The sequence below is a fragment of the Mastomys coucha genome, unplaced genomic scaffold (genome assembly GCF_008632895.1).
Source record: "Mastomys coucha isolate ucsf_1 unplaced genomic scaffold, UCSF_Mcou_1 pScaffold14, whole genome shotgun sequence".
NCBI lineage: Eukaryota > Metazoa > Chordata > Mammalia > Rodentia > Muridae > Mastomys > Mastomys coucha.
The window spans coordinates 5,347,686-5,363,506 of record NW_022196896.1 but is presented as its reverse complement, the minus strand read 5'-3'; the positions used below and the strand labels follow the sequence as shown (position 1 = coordinate 5,363,506).

Here is a 15,821-nt window from a genome sequence, read left to right as displayed (position 1 = left end):
TGTACACTCTCACCCCTATTCTTTTTGAACCAGGAGTTAATTTCTTGGTAACAGTCATCATCTTTGACGTCATTATAAGATCAGTTATGACATGCTGATTAAAAATCCCAAGTAGGGCCAGGTACAGTGGTGCATGCCTTTAATCCAAGCACTTGGGAGACAGAGGCAGGCAGATCTCCGTTGCATTTGAGGACAGTCTGGTCTAAGTAGTGAGTTTCAGGACAGCCAGGGCTACATAGTGAGACCCTTTCTCAAAAAAAAAAAAAAAAAAAAAAAAGAAAAGAAAAGAAAAAAGTAGACAGTCCCAAATAGAAACTGAAGGTTGAGCTGAGCAAAATAGAGATTTTCAATGTTTCTTTTAACAGTGTAATGAAAAACCCCACAGACTGAGTTTTGACAGGGCCTTCCTGCCATCTTTGTGCTTGACAAGAAAATGATAATGCTTTCTTTGGCTGGAGAGAGCTGCAGGAAGAGCCACAGCGCCCCCTCTTGGGTAGGATGGCTCTCCACAGGACTGACGGGGACAGACATTTATAGGCTTCCCATTGTTCTCCACGTTTCTTGCCAGGATATTTCATTAGTGTAAACAGTGAGCCCTTTGTCATCTTCCTCACCACTTGACCTTGGCGGTTCTCAATTCTGCCGGTGCCGTGAAGGATGGAGGTGGCAGGCACGAGACAGCCACTAATTATTGGAAGCAGAAGCCGTGCTGACCCAGTATGAGATTAACTGCTCCTTTGCAGTTTTTTATTCTAGGGCATTAGCACTGTCTGGTTATCTTGCTTTGGTTGAGAAATTCAGGACAATAGCAGTGCTGATGGTAACCGTTGGCAATTTCCCTGTTTGTTTTGCAGGTCACGGCCAGGGGCTTTGGGCCACTGCTACAGTTTGCCTACACTGCCAAGCTGTTACTCAGCAGAGAGAACATCCGTGAGGTCATCCGCTGTGCCGAGTTCCTGCGCATGCACAATCTGGAGGACTCCTGCTTCAGCTTCCTGCAGACCCAGCTCCTGAACAGGGAGGATGGCCTGTTTGTGTGCCGAAAGGACAGTGCGTGCCAGCGCCCCCAAGAGGACCATGGGAACTCTGCAGGAGAGGAGGAGGAAGAAGAAGAGACAATGGACTCAGAGACAGCTAGGATGGCTTGCGCCACAGACCAGATGCTCCCAGACCCCATCAGCTTTGAGGCCACTGCCATCCCAGTAGCAGAGAAAGAAGAAGCCTTGCTCCCTGAGTCTGAGGTACCCACAGACACCAAGGAAAACTCAGAGAAGGGTGCCTTGACCCAGTACCCTAGATATAAGAAGTACCAGCTTGCATGTACCAAGAATGTCTACAGTGCACCCTCCCACGGTACCTCAGGGTTTGCAAGCACATTCAGTGAAGACAGCCCTGGCAATAGCCTCAAGCCGGGGCTCTCCATGGGACAGATTAAAAGTGAGCCACCCAGTGAGGAGACTGAGGAGGAGAGCATCACACTCTGCCTGTCAGGAGATGAAACTGACATCAAAGACAGACCAGGAGATATTGAGATGGACCGAAAACAGCCCAGCCCTGCCCCTGCCCCCAGTACCCCTGCTGGAGCCACCTGCCTGGACAGATCCAGGAGTGTGTCCTCCCCTTCCTGTCTGCGGTCTCTGTTCGGTATAACAAAAGGTGTGGAGTCGACTGGCCTGCCCAGTACATCTCAGCAACCCTTTGTCAGGAGTTCAGCATGCCCTTTTAACAAGGGGATCTCTCAGGGTGACCTTAAAACTGATTACACCCCGTTGGCAGGGAATTATGGACAGCCCCACACGGGCCAGAAGGATGTGTCCAACTTCGCAATGGGGTCGCCGCTCAGGGGGCCTGGGCCGGAGACTCTCTGTAAACAGGAGGGAGAGCTGGACCGCAGGAGCGTCATCTTCTCCGCAAGCACGTGTGACCAACCCAACACTCCAGTGCATTCATATTCCGCGGTGAGCAATTTGGACAAAGACCTTTCGGAGCCGGTGCCAAAAAGTCTATGGGTGGGAGCTGGCCAGTCCCTCCCCAGTTCCCAGGCCTACTCCCACAGCGGAATGATGGCTGACCACTTGCCAGGAAGGATACGGCCCAACACCAGCTGCCCGGTGCCAATCAAAGTCTGTCCTCGCTCACCTCCACTCGAGACCAGAACCAGGACCTCCAGCTCCTGCTCCTCCTATTCCTATGCAGAGGACGGGAGCGGGGGCTCCCCCTGCAGCCTCCCACTCTGTGAGTTCTCCTCTTCACCCTGTTCCCAGGGAGCCAGATTCCTTGCCACGGAACATCAGGAACCAGGCCTGATGGGAGATGGAATGTACAACCAAGTCCGACCCCAAATTAAATGTGAGCAGTCTTACGGAACCAATTCCAGCGACGAATCTGGATCATTCTCGGAAGCTGACAGTGAGTCGTGTCCTGTGCAGGACAGGGGCCAGGAGGTAGGGAATCCACCTACATTCAAGCGTATGACCTACTATCTCAGTCCTTTCCCTGAATTTTTCCTTTGCCCAAACGTCACTCTAGATCGTTCTTATATGTTGTCATAGGTGGGATTTCTGTTGCTGGGACTAAACACCATGACCAAAAAGCAACCTGAAGAGGAAGGGATTTATTTGGTTTACTGTGTTTCTGTTCATCAAAGGATATCAGGACAGGAACTCAAACAAGGCAGGAACCTGGAGGCAGGAGCTGATGCAGAGGCCATGGAAGGGTGCTGCTTACTGGCTTGCTCCTCCTCATGGTTTGCTCAGCCTGGTTTCTTTTAGAACCAAGGACTACCACCCTGGAGGGTGGCACCACCTACAATAGGCTAGGCCCTCCTCCATCAATAACTACTTAAGAGAATACCCTCCAGCCAGATCTTATGGAGGCATTTTCTCAATTAAGATTCCCTCCTTCCAGGTAGCTCTAGTTTGTGTGTCCAGCTGACATAATATCAGCCAGCACAGGTGTCAAGTTTTAAAGGTGGCCGTAAATGGTCTGGTAACAGTAAATGGGCTGTCTCTTCCTTGGAGGCAGGATGCTGTGGTGTGATTCAGAATCAGCCTCTTGGGTCTTAGAAAGCCCTTTATACCTAACCTGGATCCCTGTGCTCAATGAGCAGAGGATGTGTCCAACCGTTTATACAAAACATCTCGTACAGGACAGAAGCAGTTAGTGGCTGCCTGGGGTGCTGGGGTGGAGAGAAAGAAGCCATAAGTGCAATGCATGTAAGGTTCGGATACTTCTAGTCGCCTCCCCTTTTCCTCCGATGCCATCACACCCCTCTCTCTCTCCCACCTACTTTGGAAGAATGGACCTCATGTTTGCTCGGTGTTTGCACACCGAAGGGTTCTTCGGTGCGAAGGAAAATGAAGAAGTGCCTTCAAATTGATTAATTGGAACTGAGTAGGTCCTCACAAATAGGTGCTTTTCCTGCACCTTATAAGTATTCCTTGTCAACAGAAGACTCTGGGGTGACCCTGTGTCTGTCACAGGGCATGACAAAATGTTCATCATCCATCTTAGACATGGCATCCATTCAGAAATGCCTTGTTAGCACAAATAACTGTGTCAGGGCTTGTATTCTTTCCCAGGGTCCCACAAATGAGATGAAGTCATTTATGTGGTGGCAAGTGGCTTTGTCCAGTGTGAAAGCATTGTGCTTTGTAGATAAAAGGGCATATAAGGCTTTATCCGTGGGTGACTTCATCTGGGAGTGGAAGTCGGGACGGCAGGGGCTACAGCAGAAGCAAGACTCACATGACTATGAGAAAGAGGAATGGGTGTCCCAGAAGTCCCTAGTTCGCTAGTAATTTGAATGTTCCCTAGACAAACCTAAGCATGTCTAGGTCATGACCTGGTACCCACTGCAGTGTCTTACTGATTGACGAAGAACTAGCTAAAGGCTGAGACTGTCTCACACCGGACTCGGGAGCAGAAGTGAGCAAACCCAGTGGCAGGTCTTGCCCCTGTGTCTGAAGAACACAGAAAAGAGACACACTGGTTGGGAGTGTGGCTCCATGGTATGGGGCCAACCTACCAGGACCTGGTCCTGGAAATCCATTTAAAAAATGAAATGAAGGGATGGAAGAGAGGGAGGACAGGAAGGGAGGGGGCTGCCCATGAGGCCAGCACGCTCAGTATTGGTCTGCTCTTCGTCTTACTCAGAAAAGATAAACTACCAGATGGCAGAAGGGCCTCGAGAGGTGAGGTGAGGTAGCCACAGAGCCGATGTATTCAGCATATACAAGCTGGTGGGCAGAAGCCACATGAGCTTTAACTTCAGACACCGAAAATGGACTCCAGAGCTGCCTGAGCTAGCTGCAGACACACCCTGGGCTCACTTCCTCTTCTTTGCTAGTCTGCCTGGTCCCTGCTTTCCTGTTACTGTCTGGCAGAAATAAAGAGACAGAAAACCCCCTGAAAAGGGTTTAATTTAAGAAATAGAAATTATGAAGGAAGGCTGGAGAGATGGCTCAGCGGTTAAGAGCACTGACTACTTTCTGAAGGTCCTGAATTCAAATCCCAGCAACCACATGGTGGCTCACAACCATCTGTAATAAGATCTGACACCCTCTTCTGGAGTGTCTGCAGACAGCTACAGTATACTTACATGTAATAAATAAATAAATCTTTTAAAAAAAAGAAGAAATTATGAAGGAAATCCAAATGGGATCTGTTCCTGTTTGAATCTTACCCCTTCACTTCGAGATTGGGTTGCTATCAATGCCCAAGACGCGGCAGCCCTTTTCCAACCTTTAGGAGCAAGGTTTCCTAAAACCAAGGATAGGCGTGTGTTCTCTCCTCCTGGGTTCTTCCTTCCCACAGCCTTCCTGAGGTTTGCCTTTTGTCCCTAACTGTCCTTAAGTGTGCCTCACGCAGAAAGCTAGTCATTGAGTCATATCCATCCCACGACTGCTCTAACTCGCCAAGGACTGGTAAAGGAAGTACAAATGCCTCTGAGTCTTCATTGTGTCTCAAAAAGAGCTCTACCCTCTGCCCCAGAAATTACGTTCCTTAGGAACTGTCAGTTTCAGATACCCAATGCCATCCACAAAAGCATATGTCTGTTGTTGTTGTTGTTGTCGTCGTCATCGTCGTCATCGTTGTTGTCTTTTGTTTATTTTTGTTTTGTTTTGTTTTTCTGATTGGGCTCTCTCAATCTCCACCCTAGAAGTGAAGGCTATGACACAGAGTGAGGAGTCATTCAGCCTGTGAAACAGCTACAAACAGGACTAATCTCTCCTTAAAATTACCCTTGCGTTCAATTTTTTGTTTGTTTGTTTTTTGTTTTTGAAGACAGGGTTTCTCTGTATAGCTCTGGCTGTCCTGGAACTCACTCTGTAGACCAGGCTGGCCTCGAACTCAGAAATCTGCCTGCCTCTGCCTCCCAAGAGCTGGGATTAAAGGCGTGAGCCACCACTGCCCGGCTTAATTTTTATCTTTACTTTTCAAAGCAAACCTGTTGTTCATTCATAAGCAGTAAAAGACACATTTGCCAAAACTCGATGCCATTTCATGAGTCACACTCCACCCCTCTTGTTAGCTTGTATTAGGCTATAGAAAAGCTGAGGGGGTGTGTGTCTGTGTGTGTGTCTGTGTGGTCCCACTCCCCCGACCTCATCCCACTCCCCAGAAAAGGGATTCATTTTCTCATAACCACCCACACCCTCAGCACAATGGCCCTTCTGGGAATCAGTGACTTGCTTCAAGAGTTACTTGGTCTGGGTAGACGGTCTGACCCAAAAACACACTGCAGTCCCATGGTTTTAACTTGTTTTCTTGAACTGATCCATTTTTAAACACCAGCATGTATCTGGGATTCTGCAAATACTGCTCTTAGGTGGGGTTTGGAGGTTTTCTTCTAAGTAAACCAGGAGAGACAACCAACTGAGTCTGCAACAGCCGGAGGCCCTTCTCTGAAGCTGCTACCAGCAACGTGCTGCAGCCTCTCCGCAGCTTCAGTAAGGAGCCAAAACACTGGGCCAGAAGAAAAACGTTAGCATAGCTTACCTTCTGTAAAATCTATCACCATGTTAAATGGCTCTCCTAGTTCATAAAACACGGACTTCTCCCCCATCCTTTTTCACCCTACCCTAGCTTTGAAAAAGCTTAAATTATTGGGTTGGAAAGTTAACAAGTACTGGGGGCTGTTTCAGAGGACCCAGGTTCAATTCCCAGCTCCCACAGTCATGGGTGGCTCACAATCTTCTGTAACTCTGGCCTCTGCAAAACACTGCACATACATGGTGCATAGGCCAGACATACAAGCAGGCAAAACAACTATACACATAAAAAAGAAATAACAAATTTTTAAATGAAGCCGGGCGGTGGTGGCGCACGCCTTTACTCCCAGCACTTGGGAGGCAGAGGCAGGCGGATTTCAGTGTTCAAGGCAAGCCTGGTCTACAGAGTGAGTTCCAGGGCAGCCTGGGCTATACAGAGAAATCCTGTCTAGGGGCAGGGGGAGCAACAACAAATTTTTGAATGAAATATAGTTTCCACGCCGTAAATTACCCTATTAGAATAAAAATCTCAGTGTTTTGAATATTTTCACAGTGTTATGCAACTGTCTCAGTTTTTGGCTCTAGCATATTTTCTTTGCCCCAGGAGGAGTACTGTCCCCAGCAGCAGGTCTTCCTCATAGCCTCTTTCTCTCCACCCCAGGCACATCCATCGTATTTAGTTCCACATTCTGATTGCTGATACATTGTGTCACATTTTATGGATCTGTCATTGCTTGAGAGGCTTTGGTGGGTTCCACTTTCTGGATGTTTCTGATGAAGGGAGCTATGAGCATTTGCGTGCCAGGGTTTTGAGGACAGGCTTCCACTTCATTCATTAGATACCTCTGAGTGGAATTGCTGTGCCACATGATGACTCTGTGTGGCCTTTGAGGCTATTCAGCTGTTTCCCAAGGCAGCCCTACCAGTTTTACATTCTCTCTACCAGGCTAGCTTTTCTTCTCACTGATAATACTTAACTCTTCTCCATGTGTCTGTCTAATGGATGTGACATGGCATCTCCATAGGTTTACAAGTTTGTTTTTAGATTTTGAAATTTGTACAGAAGTCACAATCATTTTCCAAGCCGTGCATGCCCTAGTAAGTACCCAAAGCCTTTCTATTGTGGGTTTAATAAAGAAACACTGGGAAGATGTTTCATTTCCCTATCCAAAGGTACTGATTAGTTGGACTTAACTTTATTGGCATGCTTCATTTGGAGAGGAATAAAAATATATGAAAGTGCCCAGGTATAGTGGCATATACCTTATAATCCCAGCATTTAGGAGGGTCACGAGTTCAAGGCCAGCCTAAACTATAAGGACCTGTGTTAAACAAAACGAAATGGAAAAAAAAGGGGTGTGTGTATGTGTGAGAGGGGGGTGGTAGCAACCACTGAAATAGTACAGAGAAGCCATGAGTAATTCTCACCAGGGTGGTGACTTGGATTGTCTGTTTGTTGTCTTTTTTCTTTTCTTCTTTTTTTTTTATAATTTTTAAGTCATTGTTGCATTATTCTTTGACAACCTCATATACAAATATAATATACTTCAGTATTTTTTTTGTGAGGGAGACAAGTCTCTTTATATAGCCCTGGCTATTCTATAACTGAATCTATAGACCAGGCTAGCCTCTAACTAACAGAAACCTGCCTACACCTCCCACGTGCTGGGATTAGAGGTGTGCACCACCATACCATAAATTTTGATCATTTTCAATCCCAATTATAATCTCTCATCCCCCATTCCCCTCCCACCAAACCCCTTCTTCCAAACTGACTTGATAGCTTTCTGTGCAAGATCTTTGCAGTTATTTCTCTGGTTCAATAAATGAAGCATGTTTTTACAAGTGCCTGTAGTGGGTCTGCTTAATAAAAAGACGACTTTGAGTGGCAGCATAGGAGTCGACTGTATTCATGATTAAAACAGTGTTTTCATGTTGTCTAGAACAAGCTCAGTGTTTGGAATTCCTAATGTTATATGGCTGGAAGAAGAAGCCATATGACAAAGAAAGACGTGCCTCACCTCACTCACAAGGCAATTCCTTTCTATTACCTGATTTTATTTCTCATAGCAAGCCCAGAAGCTGAGTGGGGCAAGTATTATCCCTGACTCACAGAAGCTCAAGGGGTCTGGAACGGAGAGAACGGGTTCCCTGGGACCGCAGTGCTAATTCCTGTGGCCTTAGGAGTGAATCCCAGCAATCTTAGGGATAACAAGCAGAAAGACGGTGGTGCAGCAACATCTCTTGGTCTTGGAGAGCCAGTACATTGCTATGGTCTCTAGGGTGCCCACTCGGCCTGACCCTGTATGCCTGTGACTTCAGCTCATGTCTGATAAGAACAAAATACCGAAACAGGAAAGGTTTCACAGGCCACTCTTCTCCTGGGACTCGTAGAGAAAACAGATTCTTGGTTTTGGCTTTTGTTTCCAAATCTACTTCTACACCCTCCTTCTTCAGTAAGTCTCTGCCCAGCCAACCAGAGGCAATGGGCAAGTGCAATAGGTGTTTAAAAGCCTGACGGGACAAGATGGGGCAGAGTGTCCCTGTCACAATTCCATAAAAACTGTACAGAGCAAACGTTATCAAGAAATGCACCACGGCAGTATAAGCATTGTTTAGGAACTTTCCCTCTTTTGTCTCATCTTTGAATTCTTTATAGGAAATTAGGTTTTCAATGATATTTTAATGGAAATGGGGGAAATGACTTAGGCTACAGGATTCGGGCAGTTGTTAGCAAGCAGTTTTCTGTCTGAGGAGAAGGGTGCACTGTATCCCAGGCCTCCCTGCAGCCTGCCCAGCCTCCCTGGTCCAGGCTTTCTCTCTGGCATTGTAGATGTGCTGAGAAGCAGATTAGGTCTCGGGCTCCATTCAGAAGGTCCTCTGCCCTCTGCCATCTCTAGGTCAGAGGTCCCTGGTTACACACTGCAGGAATCTGTTTCACAGACTGCTAGAAAGCTGGGACTCCCACAAAGCCTAACCTTCCTCTGGACATTGCTGGCGAGCAGTGTAGGTCCCATACTGAGAAATGACCTGTAATCCTGGACTTCCTGTGGACTTCAGAGGCAGGGAAAGAGTCAGCACTTTGGCAAGACTGGTATGACCAACAGGAACATATTTGTGCAAACCACAGCAATAGCCTGTAGTGCCCTCTTTCACATCTGCCCTGCTGACTCGGTGGCTATGCCTCTGTCTCGGAGCTTTAATGGAGAACCAAAGCAGTTCACAACTAAAGAGATTCATCACCTGCAAAGCTCACAGGCGCGTCTACTGTGCAGCCTCCCTGCCCAGAGAGTCCACTGGTTATAACTGCAGGCCTTTCCGACAGGTGGCCACGAGAGTTGGCAGAATGTTTCATTGTATCATATTGTCTACTCTGGGCTGTCTCTGGGGACCCAGAGAGTAAACCCCTCAGAAGTACAGTCTGGAAGGATATGTTATGCAGGAGCACTGAGTTAAAACAGCAAGCCGGATGAGCCTTGTGTAGGTTGTATTAATCTCCTGAAGGAAAGAGCAGAGGCTGAGCCTTCCCGAGCTGTTCAGCTTTCCAAGGCCCCGTCACATTACCTAGTTTTCAGCTCCGTGTGAGGAACATTTGTGCACACTGTGAAAATATTGCTCTGCAAAGGCCTAGGGCTGCTCCTCATCTCCAGGAATGCCTATTGGCTTGGAAACAGCAAAGGGTTGTTTGTGGTTAAGCCTCTGCAACCCTTGAGGAACAAGGCAGCTGCTCCCACCTGCTGGTCAATGGAAGTTCTTCCTTGCTGTATGGCTAGCGGATCTAAAAACCAAAGCCACCACAAGAGTGAAGGTTCCCTTCCCCACTGATGGAAAGGAAGGTTGACCATTTTCTTCTCCGTGCACTCTCTTTAAAAACGCAGCTTGATTGCAACAGCCCTGATGAAATCTCATGTGGGGTTTGCTTTTGGACTAAGGACTTTGACACTGCCGTTGTTGATTTTCCCTTTCCCCTACCAACCTTCCATCCTATCTACCTGGTCTGTGTTTGCTGTCTAGATGCCTTTAAATACAGTAGCGCTCAGTGCAGAAGCCCTTTAGACTTTCCTTGTGATCTGCGCTGTTGCGTGTTTTCTTTCTGGAAAGTAAGCAAATAGAGTCTGGAGCTGAAGTAGGATGGCTCTCCTGTCAGCGGAAATAGAAACCCCCTGAGCCCCAAGAGTGCACAGCTTTTGTGATGCCCAAATGCTATGTCTCCAACTGATGACCTCTGTGCGGCGGAGGCAGCATCTAGGACCTGAGTGTGTTATCCAAAGCTTATAAAGAAGGGGAATAAACAGTCCGCCATATCATTAGAAGCCTAGTAGAAACAGCCCCACCGGCAAAGGCCTTCCCAAGAGCCTGGAAAGGAGCCGTTTGTCCCGCCGGCATTCACCACGTGGGATTCCCAGTCTGTTCCACGTGGAGTAACCTCACAGCTAGGAGGTATCCCGACAAAGAATTTTCACCCGGCCCTAGGAAAGGCAAATGATTCCTTAGTGTGCTTGCCTTTGTGTGTGGTGATCAACTGGGCACAAATACCAGGACTGGGCCTCGTGACTATCTGATGCAACCAGCAACTAATTCCTGAGTTCAGGGTAGACTAGGCATATCCTTGACCTCTTGAGGAACACAGACTCAGCGCTCCACCCTCTGAATACTAACAGGAAGTTGCTTTCTCCACTAATAAACCAGCCCACATGCTTTCTCTGGTGAGTCTTTTTCCTGAGAGCTCTGTGAAATTAATGGGCACACCCCCACACATGTCTAGCAAGCCTTTTGTGAGGGCTCATCTGAACTGTGATAATACTGGAACAATAAAATATACTTTGGATTTTAATTTTTCATCATTGTATTTTTTTATAACTTGTATAAATTATGTTAGAAATATTTTATATATTGGGATGACATGTTCTTAGAATTAAACTCACCTGGATTGTTTTGTTTTATTTCATTTTGTTTTTACTTTATTTAATCTGGGCACTTCCAATTTTATTTTGGTTTCTTGCAGAGGTGGGTGTTGGTTTGAGTTTTCTTTTTCTTTTTTTTTTTTTTTTTTTTTTTTTTTTTTGGAAGCACCAAAAACCCCCAAACAGATAGTATCCAATTTATTTTCAATATATAATTATTTTAATTAAAATATAATCAAATATTTCATGCCCTTATTTTTTATCCACCCACCTTCTTCCCTTCACACTCATTTGTAATGGCCTCTTTTAAATTATATATGGATAAATACATGAATATGTAAGTACAACTTGCAGAGTCCATTTAATGTTACAATATGTACATGATTTCAGGGATGGCCACATGGAATTATATTAGAGAAATGGAGAATTAGTCATTTCCAGAGTTAAGGTTTGAGTTTTCTTGAAACAAGCTCTCAGTATTTAGCCTTGGCTAGGCTCAAACTCAGAGATCCACCTGCCTCTGCTTCTCAAGTGCTGGAATTAAAGGTGTAACACACCACACCTGACTGACAGACACTTGCAAATTTAGCCTATCTGACCAATGTTAGTATTAAAGATTAGCCTAGCACATGACATATAGACTTACAGTGCCATCTTCTGGCCAAGCCAAGAATTAAATGTAAGAAAAACTTAAACAACCTGAGCTGGGTGTGATAGCCTGGGCTGGCCTCGAACTCACCTGCATCTGAAGATGGCCTTAAGCTTCCTGCCTCCACGTCCTCCCAAGTGCTAAGATGGCTCTAGCTCTGCAGGAGTTGCAGAGACAGATCTAACAGCACAAGTTCCCAAAGCATCAGCTCCGCCTTAGCAAGGAAGGGCTGAGAGAAGCTGTTAAAAGTCACAGACCTGGGCTGGAGAGATGGCTCAGTGGTTAAGAGCCACTGACTGCTCTTCCAGAGGTCCTGAGTTCAATTCCCAGAACCCACATGGTGGTCCACAACCATCTGTAATGGGATCCAAAGTCCTCTTCTGATGTGTCTGAAGACAGTGACAGTGTACTCACATACATAAAAATAAATAAATATTTAAAAAAAATTGTTTTAAAAAGTCACAGACCTGAACCCCAAGCCCATGGAGGCTGAGAGAGAGAGAGAGAGAGAGAGAGAGAGAGAGAGAGAGAGAGAGAGAAAGAGAGAGAGTAAGAGTATCTGGTCTTGCTCTCAGCTTCTACATCAGGCACAAATTCATTGTTTTCACATACAAAAAAATAGGGTCTCCTATAGCCCAGGCTGGCCTTAAACTCAGTTCGTCAGTTTGTAGCTAAGGATGACCTTGCATTCCTAATTTCCATACTTCCGTGTTTATAGATGTGTACCACTGCCCAAATCAGATCTTCATAGTTGCCGTTCTTACAAAATAATGCATATCAAAATTGAACAACAGAGAAGACACCCCAAAACTCGTGTGATCCTCTGTTTTTTGTTGTGCAGTTTTATTTATTTTTATTTTACGTGCGTGGTTGTTTGCCTGTGTGTATGCCTGTCTGGGGCCAACAAAGGCCAGAAGAGGGTATTGGATCCCCTGAAACTACAGCCACAGATGATTGTGAGCTGCCGTGTGTGTGTATATGTGTGTGTGTGTGTGTGTGTCTGTGTCTGTGTCTGTGTGTGTCTGTGTGTGTATGTGTGCTGGAAATCAAACCTGGGTCCTCTGGAAGAACAGCAGGTGTTCTTAACTACCAAGCCATCTCTCCATCCCCTGCCAACCTCTCTTTTAAAAATATTTACCTTGGGGCTAGAGAGATGGCTCAGTGGTTAAGAGCACTGACTGCTCTTCTGAAGGTCCTGAGTTCAAATCCCAGCAGCCACATGGTGTCTCACAACCATCCATAATGAGATCTGATGCCCTCTTCTGGTGTGTCTGAAGACCAGCTACAGTGTACTTACATATAATAAATAAATCTTTAAAAAAAAAATATTTACCTTAAAAAAAAATTTACCTTGACTTGTGAAGGACTTAAAAGTAGGAATCGTAACTAAACCTTAATAGCTTACAGTAACAGTGGTCACTCAACAGCTCTCACACCTTGTGTGTGTCAGGAACTGAGCTGGCTCTCATGAGCATTTCTGGCTCAAGTCAGGTGCTGGCTGGGACTACAGTCCTCTGGAGGTCTCACTAGCTTCAAGAATTCACTTCTGGGCTGGCAAGATGGTTCCTCGGGTAAAAGGTGCCGGCCACTAAGCATGCAACCTGAGTCTGATTCCCAGAACCTGACTAGAGGAGAAAACTGAGTTCAAAATTAAATAAATAAAGCCTACTAAACAATGAGCGTGCTTCCATTCATGGGACTGTCAGGATAGTGCTGTGAGCTGGAAACGCCAGGTCTGCCCTACCAAGCAGCCAGTGAAACAGGACTAAATAGAAGTCTCAGTGCCCTTCAAGGCTTAGCCTCAAGAACACACGATGCCATCCACTGAGGTGTTTATCAGAAGGAAGGAATGTACATCCTGACAGAGGAATAACAGAATTATACTGTAAAAGAAAACATGAGGGCTGGTGAGTTGGCTCAGCAGGTAAGAGCATTGACTGCTCTTCTGAAGGTCCTGAGTTCAGATCTCAGCAACCACATGATGGCTCACAACTACCCATAATGAGATCTGGCGCCCTCTTCTGGTGCATCTGAAGACAGCTACAGTATACTATGCTGGAGAGAGTGGGGCTGGAGTGAGGGGGGCCATCCTGAGTTCAATTCCCAGCAGCCACATGATGGCTCATGGCCATCTGTACAGCTACAGTGTACTCATATACATAAAATAAATAATAAAAATAAATAAATCTTTTTTTAAAAAAAAGAAAGAAAAAAGAAAACATGAAACCATATTCTGACTAAGTGCCATGCATAATGCTAACCTGGGAAGTGTACCTTGTTTTGCACGAGGACACTGAGGTTCAGAGGAGTGATGTCACCTCCCTGAGTTCTTGTGCTGTGTGAGAACTAAAGCCCAGCTCTGACTTCTCCTACGCAGGATGTCACCTTGTGTTCTGTGTGAGTAAATAAGACTCTGACTGGTGCATCTTTCCAGTGTCTTCAAAGTGCGCTGGGCTCAATCTTCCAGGTCTTTACATCAGTCCTTAGAAGATCACTTTGGCCATTTTGTTGAATTCTGGCCGTGTGTCCTGTAGAAGAGGGCTTTGATAAACCATAGTCTTTCTTACATTGAAAGAACTAGCACCGTTTCCAGTATTTTCAATGCCATTTGCTTCAAAGGAACCTCTGGAATGATAACATTATAATCTGTGTGTGCTGCTTTGTGTGTTTTATGCTGTGTGTTTGTGTGTGTGTGTGTGTGTGTGTGTGTTGAGACGAAGTCTCACTATGTAGGCCAGGCTGGCTCCCCACTCACTTTGTAGCCTATGCTATGCTCAGACACATGGCAATCCTTCTCCTGAGACTGGAATTAGAGCTATACACCACCAGGCTGGCTTACTTGTGTGTGTTTGTACTGTTTGATTATATGAATATTTCACCTTACTTGTATTTGAAACAAGAGAGTGTTAATCACTGCTTGCTTGCGGTACTTCCCATATGACTTGCTCATCTTAAAAAGAGATGTGGAGACTGGAGAGATAGCTCAGCAGTTAAGAGCACTGGCTGCTCTTCCAGAGGTCCCGAGTTCAACTCCCTGATCCTGCATGATGGCTCACAATCAGCTTTATAATCCCTGTCACAAGGGATCCAGTGCCATCTTCTGGCCCCCGTGGGCACCACACAAACAAGGTGTACAGAGATGCATGCATGCAAAATATCCATACACATAAAATTAAAAATAAAATGGAAAAACAAACAAGAAAATGAGGTTTGAAGGGGCAGATGGCTCCACGGTTGACAGTGTGTGCTGCTCCCGCAGAGGACCCAAGTTCAGTTCCCAGTACCCTCAGTAAACATCTCACAACCCCCCTAACTCCAGCTCCAGGGCCTCTGACACCTTCTTGTGGCCTCAGTGGGCATCTGCACTTATGTGCGTGCACATATCAACATGCGTGCGTAAACACACACACATTTAAAATAAAATAATTTACTTAAATTATTTTATTAAAATTATTTATTAAAATTTTGCTTTGCAGTTTCAGTGATGTTTCACTTGCCAAAATCTCACTCCAGCTGCTGTAATTCCACTCTGCTGTTCTCGGTTTCAGGTTAAACTTCCGTTTCCTGTCGATCAGATCACAGACCTTCCCAGGAACGACTTCCAGATGATGATTAAAATGCACAAGCTAACCTCAGAACAGTTGGAGTTCATCCACGACATCCGGAGGCGTAGTAAGAACCGCATTGCAGCCCAGCGCTGTCGAAAGAGGAAACTGGACTGTATTCAGAATTTGGAATGTGAAATACGGAAGCTGGTGAGTTGGTGGGCACGTAGTCGGCAACCACAAGTGACAAGACTGATGTAAAGTTATATCAGTTACAGCTGGAGAAGCAGAGGGGCATGCACCCTTCAGGAGAACTTGGGACTATTCTCAACAGGAGTCATAAATTTGCATCTGAAATGTATGTGGATGTACACATATCTCTCAGGTGTCATGTGGAATTGGCTCCTTTTTATTTTTCCATTTGTATATCATAATAGAGGGTGTCTACTGTGTGCATATAAAAATCAAGTATTCTTCTAAACTAACTCTCTACCCATATGCCTATTCTTAATAACTAGCATTCTGACCCGTGATTCTGAACAAACAGTGAAAAAAAAATCTAAGCTGAATGCCAGGCAAATATCTAAAACACTTTACTAATTTGTTCCTTTGAAAAGGCAAGACAAGCTGGGCAGTGGTGGCGCACGCCTTTAATCCCAGCGCTTGGGGGACAGAGGCAGGCGGATTTCTGAGTTCAAGGCCAGCCTGGTCTACAGAGTGAGTTCCAGGA

General features: G+C 45.8%; 1 protein-coding gene across 10 annotated transcripts in view; it reads left to right on the top strand.

Annotated features, from left to right (window-relative positions):
* The window catches only part of Bach2 (BTB domain and CNC homolog 2), a 348,948-nt gene that overhangs the window by 323,351 nt on the left and 9,776 nt on the right, over positions 1 to 15,821 (top strand). For all 10 annotated transcript variants that reach the window (XM_031366453.1, XM_031366454.1, XM_031366459.1 and 7 more), the window contains 2 exons: positions 855 to 2,444; positions 15,095 to 15,301. In XM_031366453.1, coding sequence (XP_031222313.1) covers positions 855 to 2,444; positions 15,095 to 15,301 — 1,797 coding nt within the window. The remainder of the gene's footprint in view (positions 1 to 854; positions 2,445 to 15,094; positions 15,302 to 15,821) is intronic.